The sequence below is a fragment of the Chanodichthys erythropterus genome, chromosome 10 (assembly GCF_024489055.1).
Source record: "Chanodichthys erythropterus isolate Z2021 chromosome 10, ASM2448905v1, whole genome shotgun sequence".
In the NCBI taxonomy this organism is placed as follows: Eukaryota; Metazoa; Chordata; class Actinopteri; order Cypriniformes; family Xenocyprididae; genus Chanodichthys; species Chanodichthys erythropterus.
The window spans coordinates 30,931,393-30,955,039 of NC_090230.1; the positions used below are offsets into that span (position 1 = coordinate 30,931,393).

General features: G+C 37.6%; 1 protein-coding gene across 3 annotated transcripts in view; it reads right to left on the bottom strand.

Annotated features, from left to right (window-relative positions):
- zswim6 (zinc finger, SWIM-type containing 6) overlaps window positions 1-23,647 on the bottom strand; it is a 90,834-nt gene that overhangs the window by 8,389 nt on the left and 58,798 nt on the right. For all 3 annotated transcript variants that reach the window (XM_067397311.1, XM_067397314.1, XM_067397312.1), the window contains exons 5-10: window positions 15,396-15,575; window positions 13,142-13,318; window positions 12,744-12,890; window positions 10,045-10,194; window positions 6,715-6,981; window positions 2,642-2,777 (exon numbers count right to left, since the gene is read on the bottom strand). In XM_067397311.1, the coding sequence (XP_067253412.1) occupies window positions 2,642-2,777; window positions 6,715-6,981; window positions 10,045-10,194; window positions 12,744-12,890; window positions 13,142-13,318; window positions 15,396-15,575 (1,057 nt within the window). The remainder of the gene's footprint in view (window positions 1-2,641; window positions 2,778-6,714; window positions 6,982-10,044; window positions 10,195-12,743; window positions 12,891-13,141; window positions 13,319-15,395; window positions 15,576-23,647) is intronic.

The window sequence follows — 23,647 nt, forward strand, 5'->3', positions numbered from 1 at the left end:
CAGAAGTTCCTCTGGGAAAGAACAGTGTGTCGCTCTAAAACAGAGGTTTTGCTGTATTGTTTTAGCCAGCTAACATGAGCCTGGAGGCGGCCCGCGGCCTTTACACACACACACACACTATTACTGGCCATCCTGTTTGTTTGAAACACTCCATCGAGTCCAACAGCAGCATCCAGCTGGATTCGACTCTGTTTTAGGCATGACATGAACTTCAGAGATCTCTCCACACTCTAAACACGAGCAAAATGGACATCCTCATTATGACTTTTGTTGAATATGGCCTTCCAAACAGCCCATTATTTGCATAGGTTTGACTCTTTCCAATCATATGCTACTTACAATCATCTATCTGATCACGCATCTTCATGTCAGAGCAGGATCTCGTCCTTCGCCTCCAGTGCGGCGCAAATATGTCAAAGCATCATGTCCCGGCATGGAGATAATTACCGAGCCTTCTACAAAGGGAATTGTATTATGAGGAGATCAGCCCTCGTCTGAGCCAATGCCATGGAGAGCAGTTATTTCGGGTGCCGTGGTCTTTTTATAGAGGAAGTCAATACTGAGCCCGAAGCTCCTGCGCTGGCTAAATTTAGGTGGATCTTTGTTTGATACCATTGACTTTATACTGAAAATCCCCCGGTAAATGCAATGCAATCAAAATATAATACAATACCAGACAGATTTGGTAACAGGATTGTCGGCTGGTCAAAAAAAGGAAAATTAATAAAACATAATCTGCGACAAGATGTCGATATAAATCTGTTGGACCAGCCTGAAGTTGGACACCTTGCCAGAACCAGCTGTAAAGCAACATACGATCAAAGTGAAATCTCACGAGTCCACTGTGCTTAGCTGCATATTAAAACATCAGATATGTTCGGATCGGCTGTGATTGTGTTGCGCAGCATTTTTGCTTCAAGTGTGCATAGAAAAATTAATCATATATATGGATAAGACAGTTTTGTTGTTGCACTTTCAAGAAACACAAGCACAATTTCAGTGTTAATCAATCATAAAAAACATTCTTGCATAAATGCTCACTGTAACCAAGTTTTTAGGTCATGTGACTAAAATTCTCTCAGATGATTAGCTACTCTTACCTCTCATTTGCATTTGTATTTTGCACCAATTTGCCTGAAAGTGACAACTTTAAAGGATTAGTTCACCTCCATGTCATCAAAGACGTTTATGTCTTTCTTTTTTCAGTGGATAAGAAATGAAGGTTTTTGAGGAAAACGTTCCAGGATTCTTCTCCATATAGTGGACTTCACTGGGGTTCAACGGGTTCAAATGTCAGTTTCAGTGCAGCTTCAAAGAGCTCTACATGATCCCAGACGAAGAATAAGAGTCTGATCTAGAGAAAACATCGGCCATTTTCTAAAAAAATAAATAAAATTATACACTTTTTAACCACAAATGCTCGTCTTGCACTGCTCTGTGATGTGCCACGCATGATGTAATCATGTTGGAAAGGTCACAGAAGTACCGATCCAGTGAACATGCAAAGATTAAGTCAAACGGCCTTTACAAAAAATAGTAAAACAACGATATCGGACGATTTTGAGAAAATGAGAGTTTTTCGCCCTTCTGTGGTACTTTCACCTACATCACACGTGACCTTTCCAACATGATTATGTAATGCGTGGCGCATCGCAGAGCAGTGCAAGATGAGCATTTGTGGTTAAAAAGTATTTAATTTTATTTGTTTTAGAAAATGACCAATCGTTTCGCAAAATAAGACTCTTATTCCTCGTCTGGGATCATGTAGAGCTCTTTGAAGTTGACATTTGGACCTTCAACCCGTTGAACCCCAGTGAAGTCCACTATATGGAGAAAAATCCTGGAATGTTCCTTCATTTCTTTTACACTGAAGAAAGAAAGACATGAACATCTTGGATGACATGGGAGAGTAAATTTGAATTCTGAAGTGAACTGATCTTGCTCTATCACGAATTGTTTTTCGCAATATTCCAATTTTGCGCATATAACTCAGGCGTAAATATAAATACTGATATGAATGCGACAATTTACATAAGAACAAGCGGAACTTATTTCTGTGTTAATAACCCGTAAAACTTGTTGCTTTGAAACAAATACGTCAATTTACGCAAGAATAGTTTGAACGATTTACACAGATATTCATTTTGCTTGTGTTTCATGCACCTATTGTGTGTATATGCTGACAAAGACTTCATTTAAATATTCAAAGGTGCATGAATAACTCCAGCTGATAATGTAAAATTGTTGCACACACACACAAACGACCATAAACGCACACGAGAGGGTGTGTGGGGTGAAAGCAGCGCTCTGCATTACCTCTGCAGCCCAAATTAGACTCAACGACACATATTTATTATTCACACTTTCTCAAAAACTCATTTTCAGTGGGCATGAATTATTTAGCAGTTTTCCAAGCAAAAGGCGCCTTTTGATTAAACGGCGCCCCAGATAACCTCACGCCCTACACACACTTACACACACACAGTGGAGATGTAGCCATGCCTTCTCAGGGCGAGCGAAGACGATAAAAACAAGAGACGGAAGGGGAAAATAAACCACAGCCGTGGGCGCGTTCGTTACTGTAGGTGGACGTGACGGTTTTGGCAGCAGAGCGTCGCCCGTGTGGCCTGTGGAAACTCACCGCATTGCTCTCAGTGCAATTTTGTACGCCAGTTCGGCATCGTGAGGTAGGAGGCATGTGAAGAGATACTTGGCAAACGTGTGCATCGGAACGCTCTCTCTGTAGATGAGCTCTCCCAAACCACTGTAGGGCCCACCTGCAAGAGAAAAACACTGCGTGAGACATCCACAAACAGTTGCATTTATCTGAACACCTTTGACCTAAATATTTATTTAAAAGCCCCCTTATGATATTTGATGCACAAAACCCTGATGTATCAAATATGATACTGAAAAAGCATTTTATTTATTTACGATTTTGTCGAACTGTTCCATAATAAAAAAAATAAAATAAAAAAATTCTGACTATTATTTTATGTCAGGCTTTAGTTAATATATCAATTTCATGGTTCTCTGATGTTGGTTATTGATCACATGACATGCAAAATATTGCACTTTTTTAGTATGTATTAAATATGGAGAAGTGATTGATGACTTCAATAAAGCTATTGTACGATTTCAGAAGATAAAACATGCAGAAGGTGTGAGATGTGGTTAGAAATGCACAGATTTGTTGGTACAAACAGAGTGAGAAAGAAACGCCTTAGGAGGTTCCTGTTTCTGCACACACACCCATACACCCTTCTGCATGACACATCAAAATCACATAAAGTGCCATGAACGTAGCAGGTAATTGCATTGTACTTCAAATACCACCATGCATATCGCCATTGTTTTTTCTCTAACATTATAGTTCGGCTGTAGGTCAGGAACGCACATGGATAACATCCTCTCTGAAGTAACGTTATCCAGACGAACACGCATATAGCAGGCCGAGATGGGCTTGTGGTGTTTCCGGGGCGAGTTCTGCATCGTGGGTAATCTGCTTACAGATCGTTTTACAGACCCTCCCCCCTCCTCATCCTCAAACCAGATGAAAACCACACGCCCACTTTCAAGAGCGCAGGCCTTTTTTCACACTTGCCTACAATATAAACTGTGATGCTAGAAGCCATATGTGAGAGCTTAGCTTCCCTGTCATTAGATTATTTGTGACTGAGAGCGCAGAGACCACAAGCCACTTCACAAATACACACGGACATACAAACCGACACCGTAACCAAACTAAGCATTCCTACATAGGCAGCATCTTAACCAAAATAAAACCTCATGTGTGATGCTCTATATAGTCAGAGACTCACAAATAATCCTTCTGAGTGCATGAGAGACTTAAACGTTTAGAAAGTATAAAAATACATATTGGATAAAAATATTTGTTCAGATAATATATAAATTAATACAATTAAATTAAATATAATCAACTAATTAGCCATCAATTTATGCTCAGCTTGCGGCTACAATGCCTTCTCTGCAGTGCATGTTTATGCTGCCTCATAAGTTCTCTTATTTTGGCTAAATTATAAACATGTATACTGCAGAGGGAATACAATCCCAGAATGCCTTGTGACAAGCTTTGAGAGAAAAAAAAAACATTTAAGATGACTATATATTTCATTACACAAAAATATTGGGTAAAATTTATTTTGACTGTTTTTTCATGCTTATCGAGTTATCTTAAGTGACATGGTAATGTCTTTCAAGGAATTATTTATTTTGGCCAAGATCAACTCCTATCTACATGAATGGGGGAATACTGAAATGTAGGGATGCACTGGCCGATATCAATAACCGATAATTCTTTATATTTGGAAAGCCGATAACCGATATTTTAGGCAATAAATCTAAATCCAAGTTTATATATAATTTTTCAGAGCCTGATTACAAAAACAAATGTTTCACCATGTCCCAAGCACAAAATTATAATGTTCTCATTATATTATTATTTAGCCGATATGACAGACTTGTGTTGTACATTGCTTTGTATTTTCCTTTTCGAAGTGATTTCAATCATATTTCAAGCAATTCAAAACCATCATGATGAACAGTTTCGCATCTGAAGTGTCTCAGCTGTAGGAAATAATCCATTATTTATCGGCTTTAATATATCTGCCAAATTTTCTTATCGTGCCGATAATGATAACATTAACATATATATCGGCCGATACCAATATGGTGGCCGATATATCATGCATTCCTACTGAAATGTAAAACAACTGCTCACCAAATTCACATTTAAACAACATATTTGACAGATCATCACTAAAATTAAATGAACATATATCAGCCGATACCGATATGGCTGCCGATATATCATAATCCCATCTGAAATTTGTGCTCACCAAATTCACATAAAAAACAAAAAACAAAACAAAAATACGTACAAGACAGATCATCACTAAAATTAAACGAACATATCAGCCGATACCGATATGGCTGCCGATATATCATGATCCCACCTGAAATTTGTGCTCACCAAATTCACAAAAAAAATAAAATAAAATTATCTGTTCATTTAATTTTAGTGATGATCACATCAGCCAATGCCGATATTGTGGCTGACATCCTTACTGTAATGTAAAAAAAATCCTCACCAAATTCACATTTAAATAACATATTTTACAGATCATCACAAAAATTAATTGAACATATATCAGCCGATTCCAATATGGTGGCCAATATATCATGCATCTCTACTAAAAAGTAAAACAATTATTGCTCACCAAATTCACATTTAAAAATTTATTTGACATATGACTAAAATCTGATGCTTAAATGCTGCTTATGCTCAAATAGCATTAAAAAAGGCTGGTAAAGCCAATGAGCATGTAGAGACCCAAGGACATTAACTGTTTCTATGGGAGCTTCTAACAGTAGTTATGCTATGACGTTACCATTTAAAAGGCCGGACTTATTCCGCCATATTGCATGTTGCACACTCTTCCATTCATAGTACTATGAGTGAACTGTTCAAGTGAACTTTAGTATCTGCCTATGTAGCCACCAGTAGACAGGAAGGCAGCTCAATAGGTTTGGAACAGGGCTACAGTCACGTCTTGCTAAAGATACTGACTAAAATCACACACGCGGAACAGCTGAGCATGCTAACTCTATTACAGCGTGTGCTAGAAGGGGTGGCGTGCTCTGGATGTCTCTGTGTGAGAACGCTCTTGTTGTTTTGATGGATTTTCACATTTGGCCAGAACTCCCCCAAACCCCGTAGCCAATAGAATGCGTGCCTTTCTGTTTATTGTGCCCCCGTCACGCTGTTGGCATATGCTGGGTGGAGGAATCCACACAGCGGGGCCAGTTTATCAGTTCTCTTCATTCTTTCAAAACAACCCAGTGGCGTTCAGAGGCAGCTCTGTAGGCAAAGACCGTTTCGTTTTACTCCCAACACCAGCCGAGAGTGAAACAAACAACCTCATCCACCACAGAGCACTTTTACACATGCTGAACAACGCTCTGAGGGAAATGTAACTTAATGGAGGCTGAAACTTTGTTAAAGTAGGAAAACAACTAAAGAAAACAAGAATGGTCCTTGCCTCTGCAAAACGCGCCTTGATGTTGAAGTTAGCCTCACTAACTTTCTAAGCTTATCCATTGCTAATGTTTCTGAATGGTTTCTAGGGCATTGCTTAGCTGTTGTAGGTGGTAAAGAGTCAGTTGCCAAGGTATTCTTAGTGGTTACAAAGGGCCTTGATAAAGTAAACAACCACAGAATCCCTTTGCAACTAAACCAGAACACCCTTGCATTGCCTAACAACTGTTTTGCAGAGGAAATATCCATGATGTTGTGATCCCTACATATGTTCGCTTAGAAACATGCTGATGTTTTCCTTATGTTTAGTTTAATTAAACAACTAAATAAAGGTCTTTAGAATTACTAGGATCTTCCAATCAGGTGTGTTGGAGCAGGTTGTAGCTAAACTCTGCAGACATGCAGCCCTCAGGAAGCAGGATTTTGACACCTTTTTCGTCAATAGCATGTGCTATACTTGAGCAGATTTTTTTGAGCAAGTATTTGGCTAGATATTCAGCTGACGCATTAGGAAATCAAATGCACCCATTTCAGAATTGTCCAAATTACTTCCTCAGGCTATTGATATCTTTCAGCTTTAGTTAATGAAAAACCAAACAGCATTGCCACGGATCCCACCAGTTGCACCCCAAATCTGCAAAAGCGCCAAGACTTACCCTCTAACAGGAAGACAGCTTGCTTGCGGAAGATCTTGACCAGGGTATCATCCAGGTCCACTTCCTGCAGTTTGGCGATCAGGTGCTCCTCGTTGCGGCACACCTTCTCTTGGGCGTACAGTCCGTCGGGCATGATTCTCTGCTGACCCAGTCCCATCAGGGCCGTTTCCACCGCCAGGGCCAGGTATGACTCACCCTCCTCCAGGAATCGGCGCGTGGACGGAAACAAGTGCAGCTCGCTGTGCTTGCTCGAGCTCATTGTGCTAGCTGCAGAGGGTGAGAAACAGAAAGCATGTAAGAAACTGGGAGGTGGTGACACCTCCAGAGTTAACCACTGTAGTGAGACCTTCCTCCCAGGCACTGGTTCTTAGACAGGTCTTGTTGTATAATGAGGCACCAGAGAGGAACTCTGCCTGGTCTAATGAAGCAGCTCAGCCAGATAGGGCATAAGACAAGGCATGCTCAATTAGGCTCTTGAGTGACTGAGGTAATACTCTGTACCCTGGACTCACAAATGCATTGGATGGTTCAGGCATCACATTCATATCTGTGAGAAGGTGCGAAATGCTGTTGGATGTGACGAGGCCCAAGCTGTATTTAGAAACTAGGAGAGAAAGACAGACAGACTAAGCCCCTGCTCTTCACTCTTCACTGATCTCCAGCTACATGGCCGCCAACTCCGACTTGCAGCTCTGAGCCTCGCAATCCTTCCAACCAATCCAGCACCAAATCCAGCTTTTTAATTGGCTACAATGGAGTCAATTGGAAAGGCTGGTTTTTGTGCAGAGGATTGGCCCCTTAACCAATCAAAAGGCTGTATTTACTGCAGAGGCTGAATATGGTGCTAAGGATTGACACCTCATCCAGTTCTTCAACTTAGCACCAAATCCAGCCTTATAATTGGCTGAGAAGTCGATCCTTCAGGACCAAACCCTGTCTTTTTATTGGGTGTGAGGAACTGATGCTTTGCATTCAATCAAATGGCAGGATTTGGTATTAAGGAGTCAGTCCCTCAGAACCAAATCAAGCCTTTTGATCAGCACCAAATTCAATCTTTTGATTTACTAAGAGGTTATCCATAAGGACCACCTGTCGATTGATTGAAAAGGCTGAATTTTGTGCTCATAATCAAGCAATCAAAAGGCTGTTTTAGTGCCAAGGGTTTGACCTCCGCCAATTAAAAGGCTGGATATGGTACTGAGGATTGACTCCTCAACCAGTGTTTTGATTGGCTTTGAGTTCCTTTCACCAATTCCTTTAACTGGCTGAGAAGTTGATCCCTCTGCACCAAATACAGCTTTTTAATTGGCTGCAATGGAGTCAATTGGAAAGACTGTTTTTGTGTTGAAGACTGGCCCCTTAACCAATCAAAAGGCTGTATTTACTACAGAGAGATCAACATCTCAGCCAATTAAAAGGCTGAATATGGTGCTAAGGATTGACGCCTTAACCAATCTTTCAATTAGCTTTGAGAAACTTATCCTTAGCACCAAATCTAGCCTTATAATTGGCTGAGAAGTCGATCCTTCTGGACCAAACCCAGTCTTATTATTGGGTGTGAGGAACTGATACTTTGCAGTCAATCAAATGGCTGGATTTCATGCTAAGGAGTCAGCCCTCAGATCCAAATCAAACTTTTTTATTAGCACCAAATTCCATAAGGACCACCTGTTGATTGATTGATTGAAAAGGCTGAATTATGTGCCGACGATTGGCCTTTTAGCCAATCAAAAGGCTGTTTTAGTGCCAAGGGTTCAACCTCAGTGATATGATTCTAGCCAGTGTTTTGATTGGCTATGTGTTCCTTGGCTAGGTTGATCCCTCAGCATCATCAGTGTTTTTATTTGAGGAACGAATTTGGTGCTAAGAGGTTGGTCCCTTAGAATCAAATCCATCCTTTTGATTGCTTGCAATGGATTTGATGCCTCATCATTTGATTGGCAGTGAGGAATTGAACTTAAAGACCAATTTTACCCATCTGATTGGCTGGGCGTCCAAGCTTTTAATTGGACATACCGAGTCATTCCCTCAGGTTTCTGTAATTGAGATTCCACTATGCAAACACGGGGATAAAATAAGATGCAATTTGCATAAGGGCCTAAAGATATGCTAAGATTAAAACAAGCTTCATAAAAGGAATTTTGAGCAAACCCCTCCCTTAAAACCTTGAAAGACAAAGCAAACAGGCCATGTATTAAAAAAAACACATCAAAAAACCCTGGATTTCTGATCGTTCATGTCGTTATTATTTTAACAGCAAAGTGAATCTAGGGCTCCATGTTCTTGGTTACACATTAATACCAATGGTGACTCATTTGGGGCTAATAATGAGAAACATCATAATGTTTTAATGATGCCTCTTTGGACCTGTGCAGATGGCTCCGGGAGGATTCAATGTCCTAATCAAAAATGAGCGCAAAAAGGGAAGCTCGAGGCTTCACACCTTCTTTTATTCTGCAATCCCACTACCAAATCTCTTTATTTCTCTTTCACTAATAAACTCAAAGTTCAAAGCCAACCACAGAGATAGGGAAGCCTAAAGGAAAGCCTTGTCTACTCATGGATTAACTCTCTTCCCTAGCAGGAAGCCCTAGACTGGAAGCTGGGGAATTAGGATGGATACATCAGGCAAGTTATGGCTCCTGCATAGTCCACTGATATCGGGTGTCATGCAAAATCCTGTTCCTATCAAAATCCCGTCTAGACCATAGGGTTCCTAATCAGCTATAAAGTTTGTTTGCATGCACACTAAGTACTCAATGTTATCCATCTTGAGACAGGCGATTGCACCTATGCTTTCTGATGCCAACCAGAATGGGTATGAGCCCAAAGGCAACAATAACGTATAATTGCAGCACCATGTTCTCTGATTGTGATACAGTCATCTCTCCAATCAAAGCTCATGAATAAGAGATGGGAACAGAAAACATTAAAATTAAAAGTGCATTAAAAATGCAGCAGGGAAGAAGAAAGTTACGACATTTAGGCTCAGATAAAAGAGACTCACGATTTACTCTTAATATATACCATATCTTTTTAATCAGAGTCTAAAGTAGTAGTGAAAGTAGTGAGGTTAATTCGAGAGACAGTTCTATGGTGGTCAAAAAGACGTGCTGAAACCCCCATTGCAAAGGGATTTTGTGTCCATAATAAAGCAAAAATGTTCCTTTATGTAGATTTTAGGGATGGAGCACATGACATGAAATATGCTGTGTAAATGTTTACTCGACGCTTAAGACGCCTGACAATAGTTTCAGCGAGTTCGTAAAAACACTGTAAATAACATGAATCATAAAGACTGATGTGCTACAGCATCTCGCGTCCCAGTACCTGAGAAATCTAGGAACCCTCCCTGCGAACCGTCTTCATCCCCGCGACCCGTTTCCATCAGCGTGCTGAAAAGCGTTCCGATGGGGTCCAAAGGGTGTCCGACCCATCCTTCTAGATTAGTGATGGACGTCACCCCTTTATGAAGCAGATCTAGAAGGAGAAGATAAAAGGGTTTGTTTTTGGATGCTTTTTTAAAAGGTAAACACTCTTTTTGACCTTATATGGTACCTTGTTATTGCAAAAATGCAGGAAAGCATCTGCGCATCTATTCCAGAATCAGGGTTAACTAAAACTACTAAAAACAGTTCTGTTAATTGAAAATAAAATAAAATAAAATAAAATAAAATAAAATAAAATAAAATAAAATAAAATAAAATAAAATAAAATAAAATAAAATAAAATAAAATAAAATATAAAATATAAAATATAAAATAAAATAAAATAAAATAAAATAAAATAAAATAAAATAAAATAAAAAATAAAATAAAATAAAATAAATATAAATTAGTTGAAAAACTTAAACTAAACTAAAATTAGAAATGTTGTCTTGGCAATAAACTGAAATAAGTTTACGTTGAATTGCTAAAATTATTAATTGGAAATAAATACAAACTAAAACGAACAAAAACTAACCTAAATAGCAATATTAAAAAAAAAAAAATTATAATAAAATGACAAAAGCACATAACAAAATGACAATTTCTTTTTTTAACTAAAATTAACTTTAAAAAAAATAATAGCTAATTCGAAATATTATTAAAAATATAATAAAAATAAAATAACACTGCCCAGAATGCACTTTAAAAAACTCGGCTAATATTTTCAACCAAGATGGCCGACAATTTAATTCAGAACTGTCAAGCATTGATAGAAAAGCACAATTTTACTCAATATTTGTGTGCCATTTATACATTGTTTTGTGCTTATTAGGGTATTGGGTCATTATTAAAATGAATTAGAGTATGATTCATTCTAATAATGATCCAATACCCTAATAAGCACAAAAAAAAAATTTATAAATAGCACACAAATGTTCATTCTAACAGTTGATTCTTGAGTCACGTGACCCCCAGAATGCATCGCAAAGAACTTTTATCCAAGATGGCAGATGAATCGAGAGAAATTATAATTATAATACAGAAACAACTACATAACATATTGATAAAAACAGCACACCAACCAAGAGACAAAACCACACCTGCAGTCTGACTTTGTGAGCCGAACAATGGAAGACTGTGATTTCCTATAACATCTGTCTCTCGTGGAAATCACTGACACTAGTGTTTTACATAAAGCCCAGGACCGGGCCATAGAGCCGCCTCATTTGAATAATATGAATTATGCGTGGGCACTTTCACCACAACAAGTAGTCATTTGCATTTAAATGCAATTGACCTGAGCCCTGCTGGCCATGAGTGGACATTCAGCTCTCGTGAAGAGCAGTGCTGCATGAAACCGTTACCTGGCCATTAGATACTGAGACGCAGAGCACAGGCACACGGTGCTGAAAAGATAATTGGGTAACAATGCTGCCATTTTTGGCCTTTTTGGCACCGTTAGTGATACAGATAACAGAAAAAGCACATGAAATGAATCAGAGAACATGTCAGATTCAAAATGCATGTGATTTGCATCATTAAAGTGCCTGCAAGTAATTTGTTTTCAACAAAAATGGGTGATTTCTGGCAATGTAAGTGACTGCTGACAATGCAATGAGGGTCTGTCCACACTAAAAAAAAAATACCGGATACAATGCAATAATATTCCAACGAAAAGCAAACGCTACAAAGTGGATAAGCATATAATCAAATCCACAAATATGACACCATTTTAACATCATTAAAAATACATACTGAGTTACTGAAACAATCTTTGCCAGGCAGACACCAGGGAATACCGTTTCAATGAAAGAGTGTACATGGTCTGCAACAATGCTTAGGTAGGACGTGTCAAAGTAACATCCACATGGATGGCAGGACCCAAGGTTTTCCAGCAGAACATTACCCAAAGCATCAGAAAACGTGATGCATCAGACCAAGCCACCTTCTTCCATTGCTCCATGGTCCAGTTCTGATGCTCAATGTTGGCTCTTTCGGCGGTGGACAGGGGTCAGCATTGGCACCCTGACTGGTCAGCGGCTATGCAGCTCCATAGACAACAAACTGATGCTACAGGAGCTACAGGAGCTCGTCTGTTGGATCGGACCACACGGACCAGCCATCAATGAGCTGCCCATGATCCTGTCGCCGGTTCTTGGAGCACTTTTGATAGATACTGACCACTGCAGACCGGGAACACCCCACAAGAGCTGCAGTTTTGGAGATGCTCTGACCCAGTCGTCTAGCAGTCACAATTTGGTCCTTGTCAAACTCGCTCAAATCCTTACGCTTGCCCATTTTTCCTGCTTCTAACACATCAACTTTGAGGACAAAATGTTGATTGCTGCCTAATATATCCATGCCGTGATGAAGAGATGATCAGTGTTATTCACTTCACCTGTCAGTGCTCATAATGTTATGCCATGCACACAACACACATATATTAATCACGATTAATTGATTTGACAGCACTAGATATGATGCATTATGCACTGCAGCAACTTATAATCAAACACTTTCCCCGACCGGATGTTCATTTTTAGCTGCAATAAACCAATCTGACAAGCAGTACATTGCATTTGTCGTGAGTTTTTAACTCACCTTTCTTGTGGTTTCGGAAGAGCTCCAGCTGTTTCTGCTGCTGCCGGCGCAGGGTGTTGACGATGGCGATGGCCAATCGCAGTGCTTCCCGTGGGTAACCGTGAGATCTCAGTGCATCTACTCTGGCGCAGGCCGTAGGGACGTGTTCTGCGAGAGAAACCCCCAAAAAATCCTTCAGTAAACCTCAGATGAGCACAACAGAAACGCAAAAGGCTAGCAGGGACAGAAAATAAAAATTCCTTTCATTTAGTTCAGAAACTCTTGTTCTCGCTCCATATAAAGCCTCCATTCATTGCTTTTCTTCTTAAACTCGCTCTCCTTTTTTTCTTAATGCTATAGAACTGCATAACACAAAGAGGCGAGTCAAGCAAACGTCTTTTTCCGGCCGAGCCGCTCACCGTGCCACAGGGGCCATCCGCGAGAGTCAAAGAGCGAATTTTCAGTGTTGTCATGGTAACAGTAGTTGGTGTAGAGGTCGTCGTTGATAATGTGCTGTAAGTGGCTGTCTTGCCAGTGGAGATCGCATGCCTCGATGGCTCGCGTGAAAACCGTCCGGTGGGGCCGGGTGCCCGAATCTGAGGACGAAGAAGAGGAGGAGGAGGAGAGACAGGGAAAAGGGAAAGGAAATTGCTCTGTCATTCTCAATGCTAGCTCTGAGAGCGAGGCCCGCGGGGGCCTGTCAGTCAGGGGCAAACAGTAAAACCTTCGGAAATAAGTCCGTAGATTAGTGCAGCGAGCTGAACTGTCATTCACAGGTGCTGCAGATACCGGCACGACTGCTGCAAGGTGGCTTCACATACTACAGCCGGCCGATTGGGCTGTTATACATTATTATATCAAGCCTTTTGGCAATATTTCATACATACAGAAAGTAAGTAAACAAGTAAAATTCAACGCAGGGACTTCTGTAATTATATTTATGAGTGATAACACCAATGAATCAGTGAATTAGATTTTTCTTCTGCTCACCAAGGCTGCATTTATTTGATCAAAAATACAGTATTATTGTGAAATAATTATTAATAATATTAGCTGCTCAAGAAACATTTTATATTATTATCAATTAGAGCTGTACGATTCTGGATAAATTGAGAATCAATTTTTTTTTTTCTTTCAAATAGAGATTGTGATTCTCCCACAATTCTGAACAGACAACTAATTAAAAATGATTTACTAGAAGTTTTGACAAAATGTTAATTGCTATTAAAAAGTGTTTAATTTGAATGAATCATTAAAAAAAATGACTCGCTCATAAATATTTCTTGTGCGTCTTTAATGGATGAATCAGCATTTTTGAATGAATCTGTTGAATGAATGATTCAATGACTCACTCATAAATACTTCGCTAGTTTCATTAATGGATGAATCAGCATTTTTGAATGAATCTGTTGAATGAATGATTCAATGACTCACTCATAAAGACTTCACTTGCTGCTTTACAGGATGAATCAGCGTTTTTGAACAAATCTCTTGAACAAATTATTCCATGACTCACTCATGTATACTTCACTTGTTTTATTAATGGACGAATCAGCATTTTTGAACAAATCTGTTGAGTGAATGATTTAATGACTCACTCATATATACTTCACTTGTTTTATTAATGGATAAATCAGCATTTTTGAACAAATCTCTTGAATGATTCAATGACTCAAAGATTTCTCTTGCTTCTTTACTGGATGAATCAACGAATCTGTTGAACAAATTATTCCATGACTTGTTCATAAATAATTCATTAGTTTTATTACTTAATGGATGAATCAGCATTTTGAATGAATCTCTTGAATGAATGATTCAATGACTCACTCATATATACTTCACTTGTTTTAATAATGGATGAATCAGCATTTTGAACAAATCTCTTGTATGAATGATTCAATGATAAACAATTTTTTTTTTTAACAGTCATTCATCACCACCTAGTGGCGTAACAATGTAATCAATAAAATTGTTATTTAAAGCATCAAGTTACTTTCAAAAGGCGATTTGCTCTATTTTGATCAATGTTGCAACCAGATATAGAAAATAGAAATCTTTTGTAATAGTGTAAATGTCTTTACTGTCACATTTGATCAATTTAATGCATCCTTGCTGAGTAAATATTATAATTTCTTCAAAAAAATATTTTCAAAAAGGTTGTGTAAATTAATAACAAACACATTTTTTTTATTGTCAACAATACATATACACTATATAATAAATATTTAATCTAATCACCCACCTTAGTGCAAAATCTCTAATTATATCTATACAACCTCCAACTAGTCTACAGCCCATTCATACCCAAAATACCCCTGCCTTAGGAAAGGGGAAGTCATTTCTCAGCAATTACCTGTCTGGAGCATGAATATTTATAACAAAACACATCATAAAGTCTCTGCAGACGTTGTCGCCTCACTATAAAAGACCTGACTAATCGAAAAGTTTCAATAGAGCCATTTCCCCCCACCCCGACCCTCGCTTTTGCCCAGAGTTATGATTAGCACAGCAAGGACAAAAGCCAGGGAGGAAGTACTGAACCGCTGTTATTAGGGGCATTCCATTAGTCACACAAAGCCTAATAAAAGGGGCGCACAGAGGCACGGTTGATTAAAACACCCACCATCATCATCGCCCTGACACACACACACACACACACACACACACACTTACCTTGGTTGCCGTGAGCACCCTGAGGCAAGGCATTGGTTAAATTGGGCAGCTCGTTGCCGTGGTTACCATCCTCCAAGGGACACACGTCCACACTGTTCCACTTCTTAAGCTGCCTGAGCCAAGCGGCCTTCTGTTCCGTCTTACAGTGGGGGTTCAGAACGATACACATCCACAAGGCACCTGGAAAAGACAGGCAGCGTCAACACAAAGACGTATGGACAAATATGGAGGGAATTCTTCCCAGATAAGAAACAGACCATCTAGGCCTCACCAAAGAGGCTCAGACCAGACGGAGAACTTCATTATATCTGACAGACAAACGGATAAATAGGTCAGCTGACTGCTCTACTGAACGCGCTGACGTTTAACACAGACAAACGACCTCCGAGTGTGCTGTAGCCTTACGACGAGCTCGTCCAATCATGTCTCTTATGCTCGACTTTACATTTGATGGTAATGAAGAAATACTGAGACACTAATGACAGCAATTTCTCAGAATTAGCATCATATATTTTTGCTCATGTCTAATGAAGATGACAAGGAACTGAATGCAATTCTTTTGATTGGATGAATAACCAGATATGATCCATCCATCCATCTCTATATCTATTCATTCATCCATCTATATCAATCCATTTATCCATCCATCTCTATATCTCTCAACCTCTCATCCATCTATCCATCCATCCTCCATATCTAGATCCAACTATCCATATCTATATCTATATATTCATCCATCCATCCATCCATCTGTATTTATCCATCCATCCATCCACATATCTATATCTATCTCTCCATATCCATCCATACCATCCATCCCTCCATCTGTATCTGTCCATATCCATCCATCCATCCATCCATTCCTCCATCCATCTCTCCAGCTATATCCATTACTCCATATCCATCCATCCATCTATATCTATTTCTCCATCTATATCTATCTTTCCATCCATCTTTCTCTCCATCCATCCCTATCTCTCCATATCATCCATCCCTATCTCTCCATATCCATCCATCCATCCATCCATCTGTATTTATCCATCCATCCATCCACATATCTATATCTATCTCTCCATATCCATCCATATCATCCATCCCTCCATCTGTATCTGTCCATATCCATCCATCCATCCATCCATCCATTCCTCCATCCATCTCTCCAGCTATATCCATTACTCCATATCCATCCATCCATCTATATCTATTTCTCCATCTATATCTATCTTTCCATCCATCTTTCTCTCCATCCATCCCTATCTCTCCATATCATCCATCCCTATCTCTCCATATCCATCCATCCATATCTATATCCATCTCTCCATCTTTATCCATCCATCCATCCATCCATCCCTATCTCTCCATATCCATCCATCCATATCCATCCATCCATCATCCATCTCTCCAGCTATATCTATTACTTCATATCCATCCAGCCCTCTCTCCATATCCATCCATCCATCCATCAATCCATATCTATCTCTCCATAACCATCCATCCATCTATATCTATTTCTATATCTATATCCATCTTTCCATCCATCTTTCTCTCCATCCATCCCTATCTCTCCATATCATCCATCCATCCATCCATCCATATATCTGTATCTCTCCATCTATATCCATCCATCCCTATCTCTCCATATCATCCATCCATATATCTATATCCATCCATCCATCCATCCATCCTTATATCTGTATCTATCTCTCCATATCCATCCATCCATCCATCTATCTGTATCTATCTCTCCATATCAATCCATCCATCCATCCATCCGTATCTATCTCTCCATATCAATCCATCCATCCATCCATCCATCCATCCATCCATCCATCTATCTGTATCTATCTCTCCATATCAATCCATCCATCCATCCATCCATCCATCCATCCATCCTTATATCTGTATCTATCTCTCCATATCCATCCATCCATCCATCCATCCTTATATCTGTATCTATCTCTCCATATCAATCCATCCATCCATCCATCCTTATATCTGTATCTATCTCTCCATATCAATCCATCCATCCATCCATCCTTATATCTGTATCTATCTCTCCATATCAATCCATCCATCCATCCATCCATCCATCCATCCATCCATCCATCCATCCATCCATCCATCCATCCATCCATCCTTATATCTGTATCTATCTCTCCATATCAATCCATCCATCCATCCTATATGGCAAATAATTGCAATTGGCTATGCTGGCAGTATTATCAACCAATAATCTCAAAAAATGTGGGCAAAAAAAAGTCTACAACAGCACAATATCAGTACAAACAGCAGCAACAATTTGTAAGACAAACACTTCTGTTATTTGCAGTAATCTCATAAATCTGCTGATTAATCTGTCTGGCTGAGATATCGGTTGATCGCTAGCAAAAAGGATGGCAGCCAATGAAGTTTCTACTCTATAAATAAACCAAACGCTCAAAAATCCTGATTTGAAAAAAATAATAAAGGTAAGTAAGATGACATCCATCCAGAAATACAGGCCACTTTCAAGCCAAAGAAGTTGAGCATAAAGCCCGGATCGATACGCATATGTCCCTCACCGGGCAGAGCTGCAGAACGGCACCGGCGAGCAGCCGCAACCCCTGAGGTTCATTTCACCTCTAATTCATCCCATTGGCTGCATTAGGCAGTGATGTATGGAGCTTGACGCGAGCGCCATGCCATACGGATTGTGTATGATGGTTTAATCACTCCCAGAGTGCTCCACAATGACACACTGAGAATACCTGCTAGACCCAGCTGAGCGGACGAGAGCGAGAGATGGAGGAGGGGAGAAGGAGAAAACAGCGAGACGGGGGGAGAAATGAAGGGAGCGGGAGAGACAAATGTATGATGGCAGGAGAGGAATTAGATAGCGGCGAGAGAAAAGAGGGGAAGACAAAGGAGGAGAGAGAGGAAGGAAAGCAGGAGGGAGAGATGTGAGGAAATCTGGAAGAACACGGGAGGCTCGTGGGGGGATGGGACGGAGTCTCGGCTCTTTGTTTGGGCATGAAGGACAACAGACATGGAAAAGAGACGGGGAAATATGCACCCCAGAGCATGGAAATCTTTGACTTTAGGAGACAGGAGTAGGTTTAGGAATCAACTAAGTATTATGGGAAGCAGAGAACAAAGGTATTTTTTTGGCTGCATAATAAATATAATAAAATATAATATAATATAATATAATATAATATAATATAATATAATATAATATAATATAATATATAATATAATATATAATATAATATATAATATAATATATAATATAATATATAATATAATATAATATAATATAATATAATATAATATAATATAATATAATTAATATAATATAATTAATATAATATAAATATAATAATGTATTAAAATTGGTTTATTATTTCGTAGCCAAAAAACTTGTGCACCTATTATATTATATTATAATTTTGCTGGAAAATAATAATAATAATAATAATAATAATAATAAAAATAATAATAATAATAATAAACAAATTATAATTTATAATAAATTATAAATTATAATTTCCCAGCAAAATAAACTTGTGCATTATATTATATTATATTATATTATATTATATTATATTATATTATATTATATTATATTATATTATATTATTTATATTATAAGGTCGCACAAGTTTTTTGCTGGGATAAAATAAAATAAAATAAAATAAAATAAAATAAAATAAAATAAAATAAAATAAAATAAAATAAAATAAAATAAAATAAAATAAAATAAAATAAAATAAAATAAAATAAATGGGTGCATTTTTTTGCTGGAAAATAACAATAGCAATAATATAATATAAAATATAATATCTCAAAGACTTTAATGTCTCTGATAGAACTAGATTTAGAAAAAAAAAAAAATCAATCAATCAAGTATTACAGAAAACCAGATTTTTATTAATTCATGACGCTTGGTTCTTGAACGTCTGCATTCTTCTGTTGAACACTATACTAAAAAGCTCAAGTAAAATAAGATGTCAATTTCGATGGTTTCACACAACAACAATCAAACAACATCCACACAACTCGTATAGTCCACTTCACGAGCGAATGATTCTTATGAATCGTTTCGTTTAAATGACTCACGAATCCAGATAAAAACACAGAGTTCCATTCTAATAAATGCTTCTACAACAATATTTATGTTAAAATATTTTTTACAAGAATTGCTAAATGAATCCATGTCTATACCAGGCAAAAAAAAGTTATTCACCCATTTTCCAGTTGCTGATAACTAGTTAGTTAGGCGACATCTCCAATGCTCCCAGTGAAGGGAACTTCAAGTCGATGCGTTTGCTTCCATGACACGCATTAAGGAACCAAAACCATTAAGTGGAAACAAGAATCTGTCAAAATTGCTCATCATCACCACAAATCTGTGATAAACAAGTCAGTAAATACAGACAAAACAAGACTGCAAATAACAAACACTTCAAAGTGGATGTTATGGCTAAACCAGAGCTAACCAGTCTTCACATCGTCAGCCCATTATTTCTCGTAAACTGACAGCAAAAAAGCATTTACGGCAGCTGTAATTCATTACGACAAGATCACAATAATGCAAGTGTGACGTTAGGGAGGGGAGTGCGCTACATGCTAATCAAGACGCCGCTGGCTATTTAGCCCGCCATTGTCTTAAACTTGCTGGCTATACGGCTTTGTGTTTGGACAATGTGAAGGATTAGCGCTCGCTAGTGTAATTATGTCAGCTGAGAGAAGTCGTGGCCTAATTTCCAGCTTCCTCCGTCATACGTAACCTAGATGAAAAGGAGTCGCTTTCAGCACACAGGCCCCTGTGCCCAGATTAATTAAAACAATATTGAGCTTAGCCGAATAAATTCTTGCACACACTGGCTGACTGCGTCCCTCCCCCTTCGCTCTGACCGTGTCTTTCACGGGCGTAATTTGAGCTTTCACTCCAAATCTCATCCCTGCTGTCAGCACGCCTGTCTCGAGCCGAGAGCATCCCATGGTTCCTCTCTCAGAAACACACATTTAGAAACATGGCGAATGCTCGAGCGATACGGGGCTTTCTATGAGATCGACTGCCACTAGCAGCACCAAAATAATAATAATAAACATCAAATTATATAATGAAAATTATTATTATACTACGGGGCTGTTGAGTGCTTGAATCTGATTGGTTGACGAACGTTCTGAGGTGTGCAATTATTTTCAGTGAAAGGCACGGCTAAAGTAGTTCCAGGCAGGTCTTGATCGCATGTCCATATCACTGCGGCAAATGATTTCGGTTATTTCAAAAGGTCCTGCAGCCTACAACTGCAAAAGAACCAAAACACACAATGACACCGACCAAGTAAATAAATATAGAAAACAGGATGAATCCACAAATTATTTCCATGATTTTTGGAACAAAAAAAAAAAAATTATGTGCAGCTTTGTCAATTATTCCTTACATTACATTACATTACATTACATTACATTACATTATATATTATATTATATTTTTGATATTTTATTTTATTATTTCCCATATATTTTATTAATATTATTATTATTATATTAATTATATTATATATACATTTTATTATTATTATTTTCTTAATAACAATGAAAATTGTATTAATAATAAAATAATAATAATAATAATAATACTTCCCATATATTATATATACATTTTAAATCAAATAATAATAATAATAAATAAATAATAAAAATAAATAAAAATAATAAATAAAATAAAATATATTATTATTATTCTTATTCTTATTCTTATTCTTCTTCTTATTATTATTATTATTATTATTATTTCCCATATATTATAAAAATGTTAATCATAAAATTATAATTTATTATTATTAATTTCTAGCAAAAACATTTGTACCTATATTATATTGTAATTTGATTAATCAAAATAAAATAAAATAAAATAAAAATGAAATAAAATGGGAAATATTATTAATAATAATAATAATAATAATAATAATAATAATAATAATAATAATAATAATAATATTTCCCAAATATTATATTATATACATTTTAATTATATATTATAATTTGTTTATTATTATTATAATTATAATTATAATTATAATTATTATTATTATTATTTTATTAAATATTTTATTAATATATTATTATTAAATATTATTATTATTAATTAGGCTATTATTATTTCCCATATATTATATTAAATACATTTTAATTATATATTATTATTATTATTATTATTATTATTATTATTATTATTATTATTATTATTATTAGTAGTAGTAGTAGTAGTAGTAGTAGTAGTAGTAGTAGTAGTAGTAGTAGTAGTAGTAGTAGTAGTAGTAGTAGTATTAGTATTATTATTATTATTAGTAGTATTATCCAGCAAAAACCTTTGCGCCTATATTATATTCTAATCTGATTATTTATTATTATAATTATTGATCATAATCAATATATAATATAATATAATATAATAATATAGTAACACTTTACAATAAGTTGTATATTAACTAATATGATGAAACCATGAGCAATACATTTATACATTAATGAAGTTAAATTTACAGCAATACGTTAGTTAATGAAAATACAGTTCTTCATGTTAGTTCACAATGCATTAACTAATATTAACAAGATTTTAATAATGTATTAGTAAATGTTGAAATTAACATTAACAAAGATTAATAAATGCTGTATAAGTTAGTTAACTAATGTTAACTAACAAACCTTTTTTTTAAAGTGTTACCAATAATATAATATAATACAATATAATATAATGACTTGGAGTAGGGTTAGAAATGAACAATAAAATATTACAGAAAATCAGATTTTCATGACACTTTGTTCTTTAACATCTGCATTCTTCACTCTTCTATAATGCTCAGTAACATGAGATGTTAATTTTGTCTTCACTGGTTTTACAAAAAACAAACAAGCATCATCTGACAGTTATGAGTGAATAAACCGTGAACGCTCAAGCTATATGTGTTTTCTACGGGGTCGACGGCAAGCAGGGCGACTGCCACTAGCGGCACCAAACATAATTGCGAAAACAATGAATAAAAGCGATCCGAGACCTGCCTGATGCAAGCGCGCCTTTGTTCCCCCAACAAAAGCGACCCGCTCACGGCAGAGGGAGCGAAAGACGGATGAAGGAAGCGACGGAGTGAAGGATGCTGGGAGGGGCGAGCGTATAAATCTGGGCTGTAATCTCTCTCTCGCACTCGCTGGCAGCCGTCTCCGCCGCTCCTCATCCTCAGCCTACCTGACCGCCGGTGTCAGATTAAGTGTCCGGGATTTAATGAAATGGTCTTCGTATTATCGCGCCTGTCAGGGAGGAAGAGGAGGGGGCAGCCTTCATAACGAAGGCCTCTCCAATTACGCTGGGGCTTAGAGGGCCTGACAGGCGTAATGATTCATCTGAGAGAGAGAGAGAGAGAGAGAGAGGGGGAAGATGTGCCCCTCAGATCTTGCTCTCCTCCTCTTTTTAATGAACCAGCGTCCCTCTACGAGTTCTTCAGGGGTGGAAGAACTCCTAAAAAGGCGGCAGAGTTGAGGAGAACACCGGGAAGAAACATGTGGAAGAAACAGAGCCTTGAAATGCTACTGTTTTCTTCCCTATTGTGCCGTACATCTGAGTTAAATGCTTCGCAAACAAGAACAAATGTAGGGCGGGGGCGGGGCTTCATTTTGTCTGTGTGGAATTGATTGGATGGTTGTGGTTTGCTATTGGTGGATCTCATGTGAGTGACAGGTTGCCCCGCCCTGACAGGTTGCAAGAGGTAGGAGAAGATATTCTGATTCAAGATTATGAGGAACATGAATTTAAAATAATGATGTGCACGGAAAATGTTTTTATAATAAATGCTGCAATTTTCCATTAAAAAAAATGCCAATTTTGATTTCATGGTGACTAACAAACATCATAAGCTTTAAACAGATTATTTAGTGTAACTGTTTACTTCACATCCATTCTTGTGGTATCAAAAAATTTATCCTAAATATTACATGAAGTTAAGGTTGAGTGCTTCTTTGTTTACATATCATTCAGACGCTCTCTTCCTGTCTAAGTGGGCTGTTCTTATTCAAATTAATCTGTAAACCAGGCCAGACTAGGGTAGAAAATACATATTGCAAACTGCATTTCCCTTAACTCTGTGGGACACAACATTACAAGTGTGTAGGACTCGTGTTGGTTGTGAGGCCCTATCCAGGGGCCACTCGTTAAACAGCCCACTTCCCTTTTGTGACACAAAGGGCCTCTCTTCCCCTTCCTGCAGCCT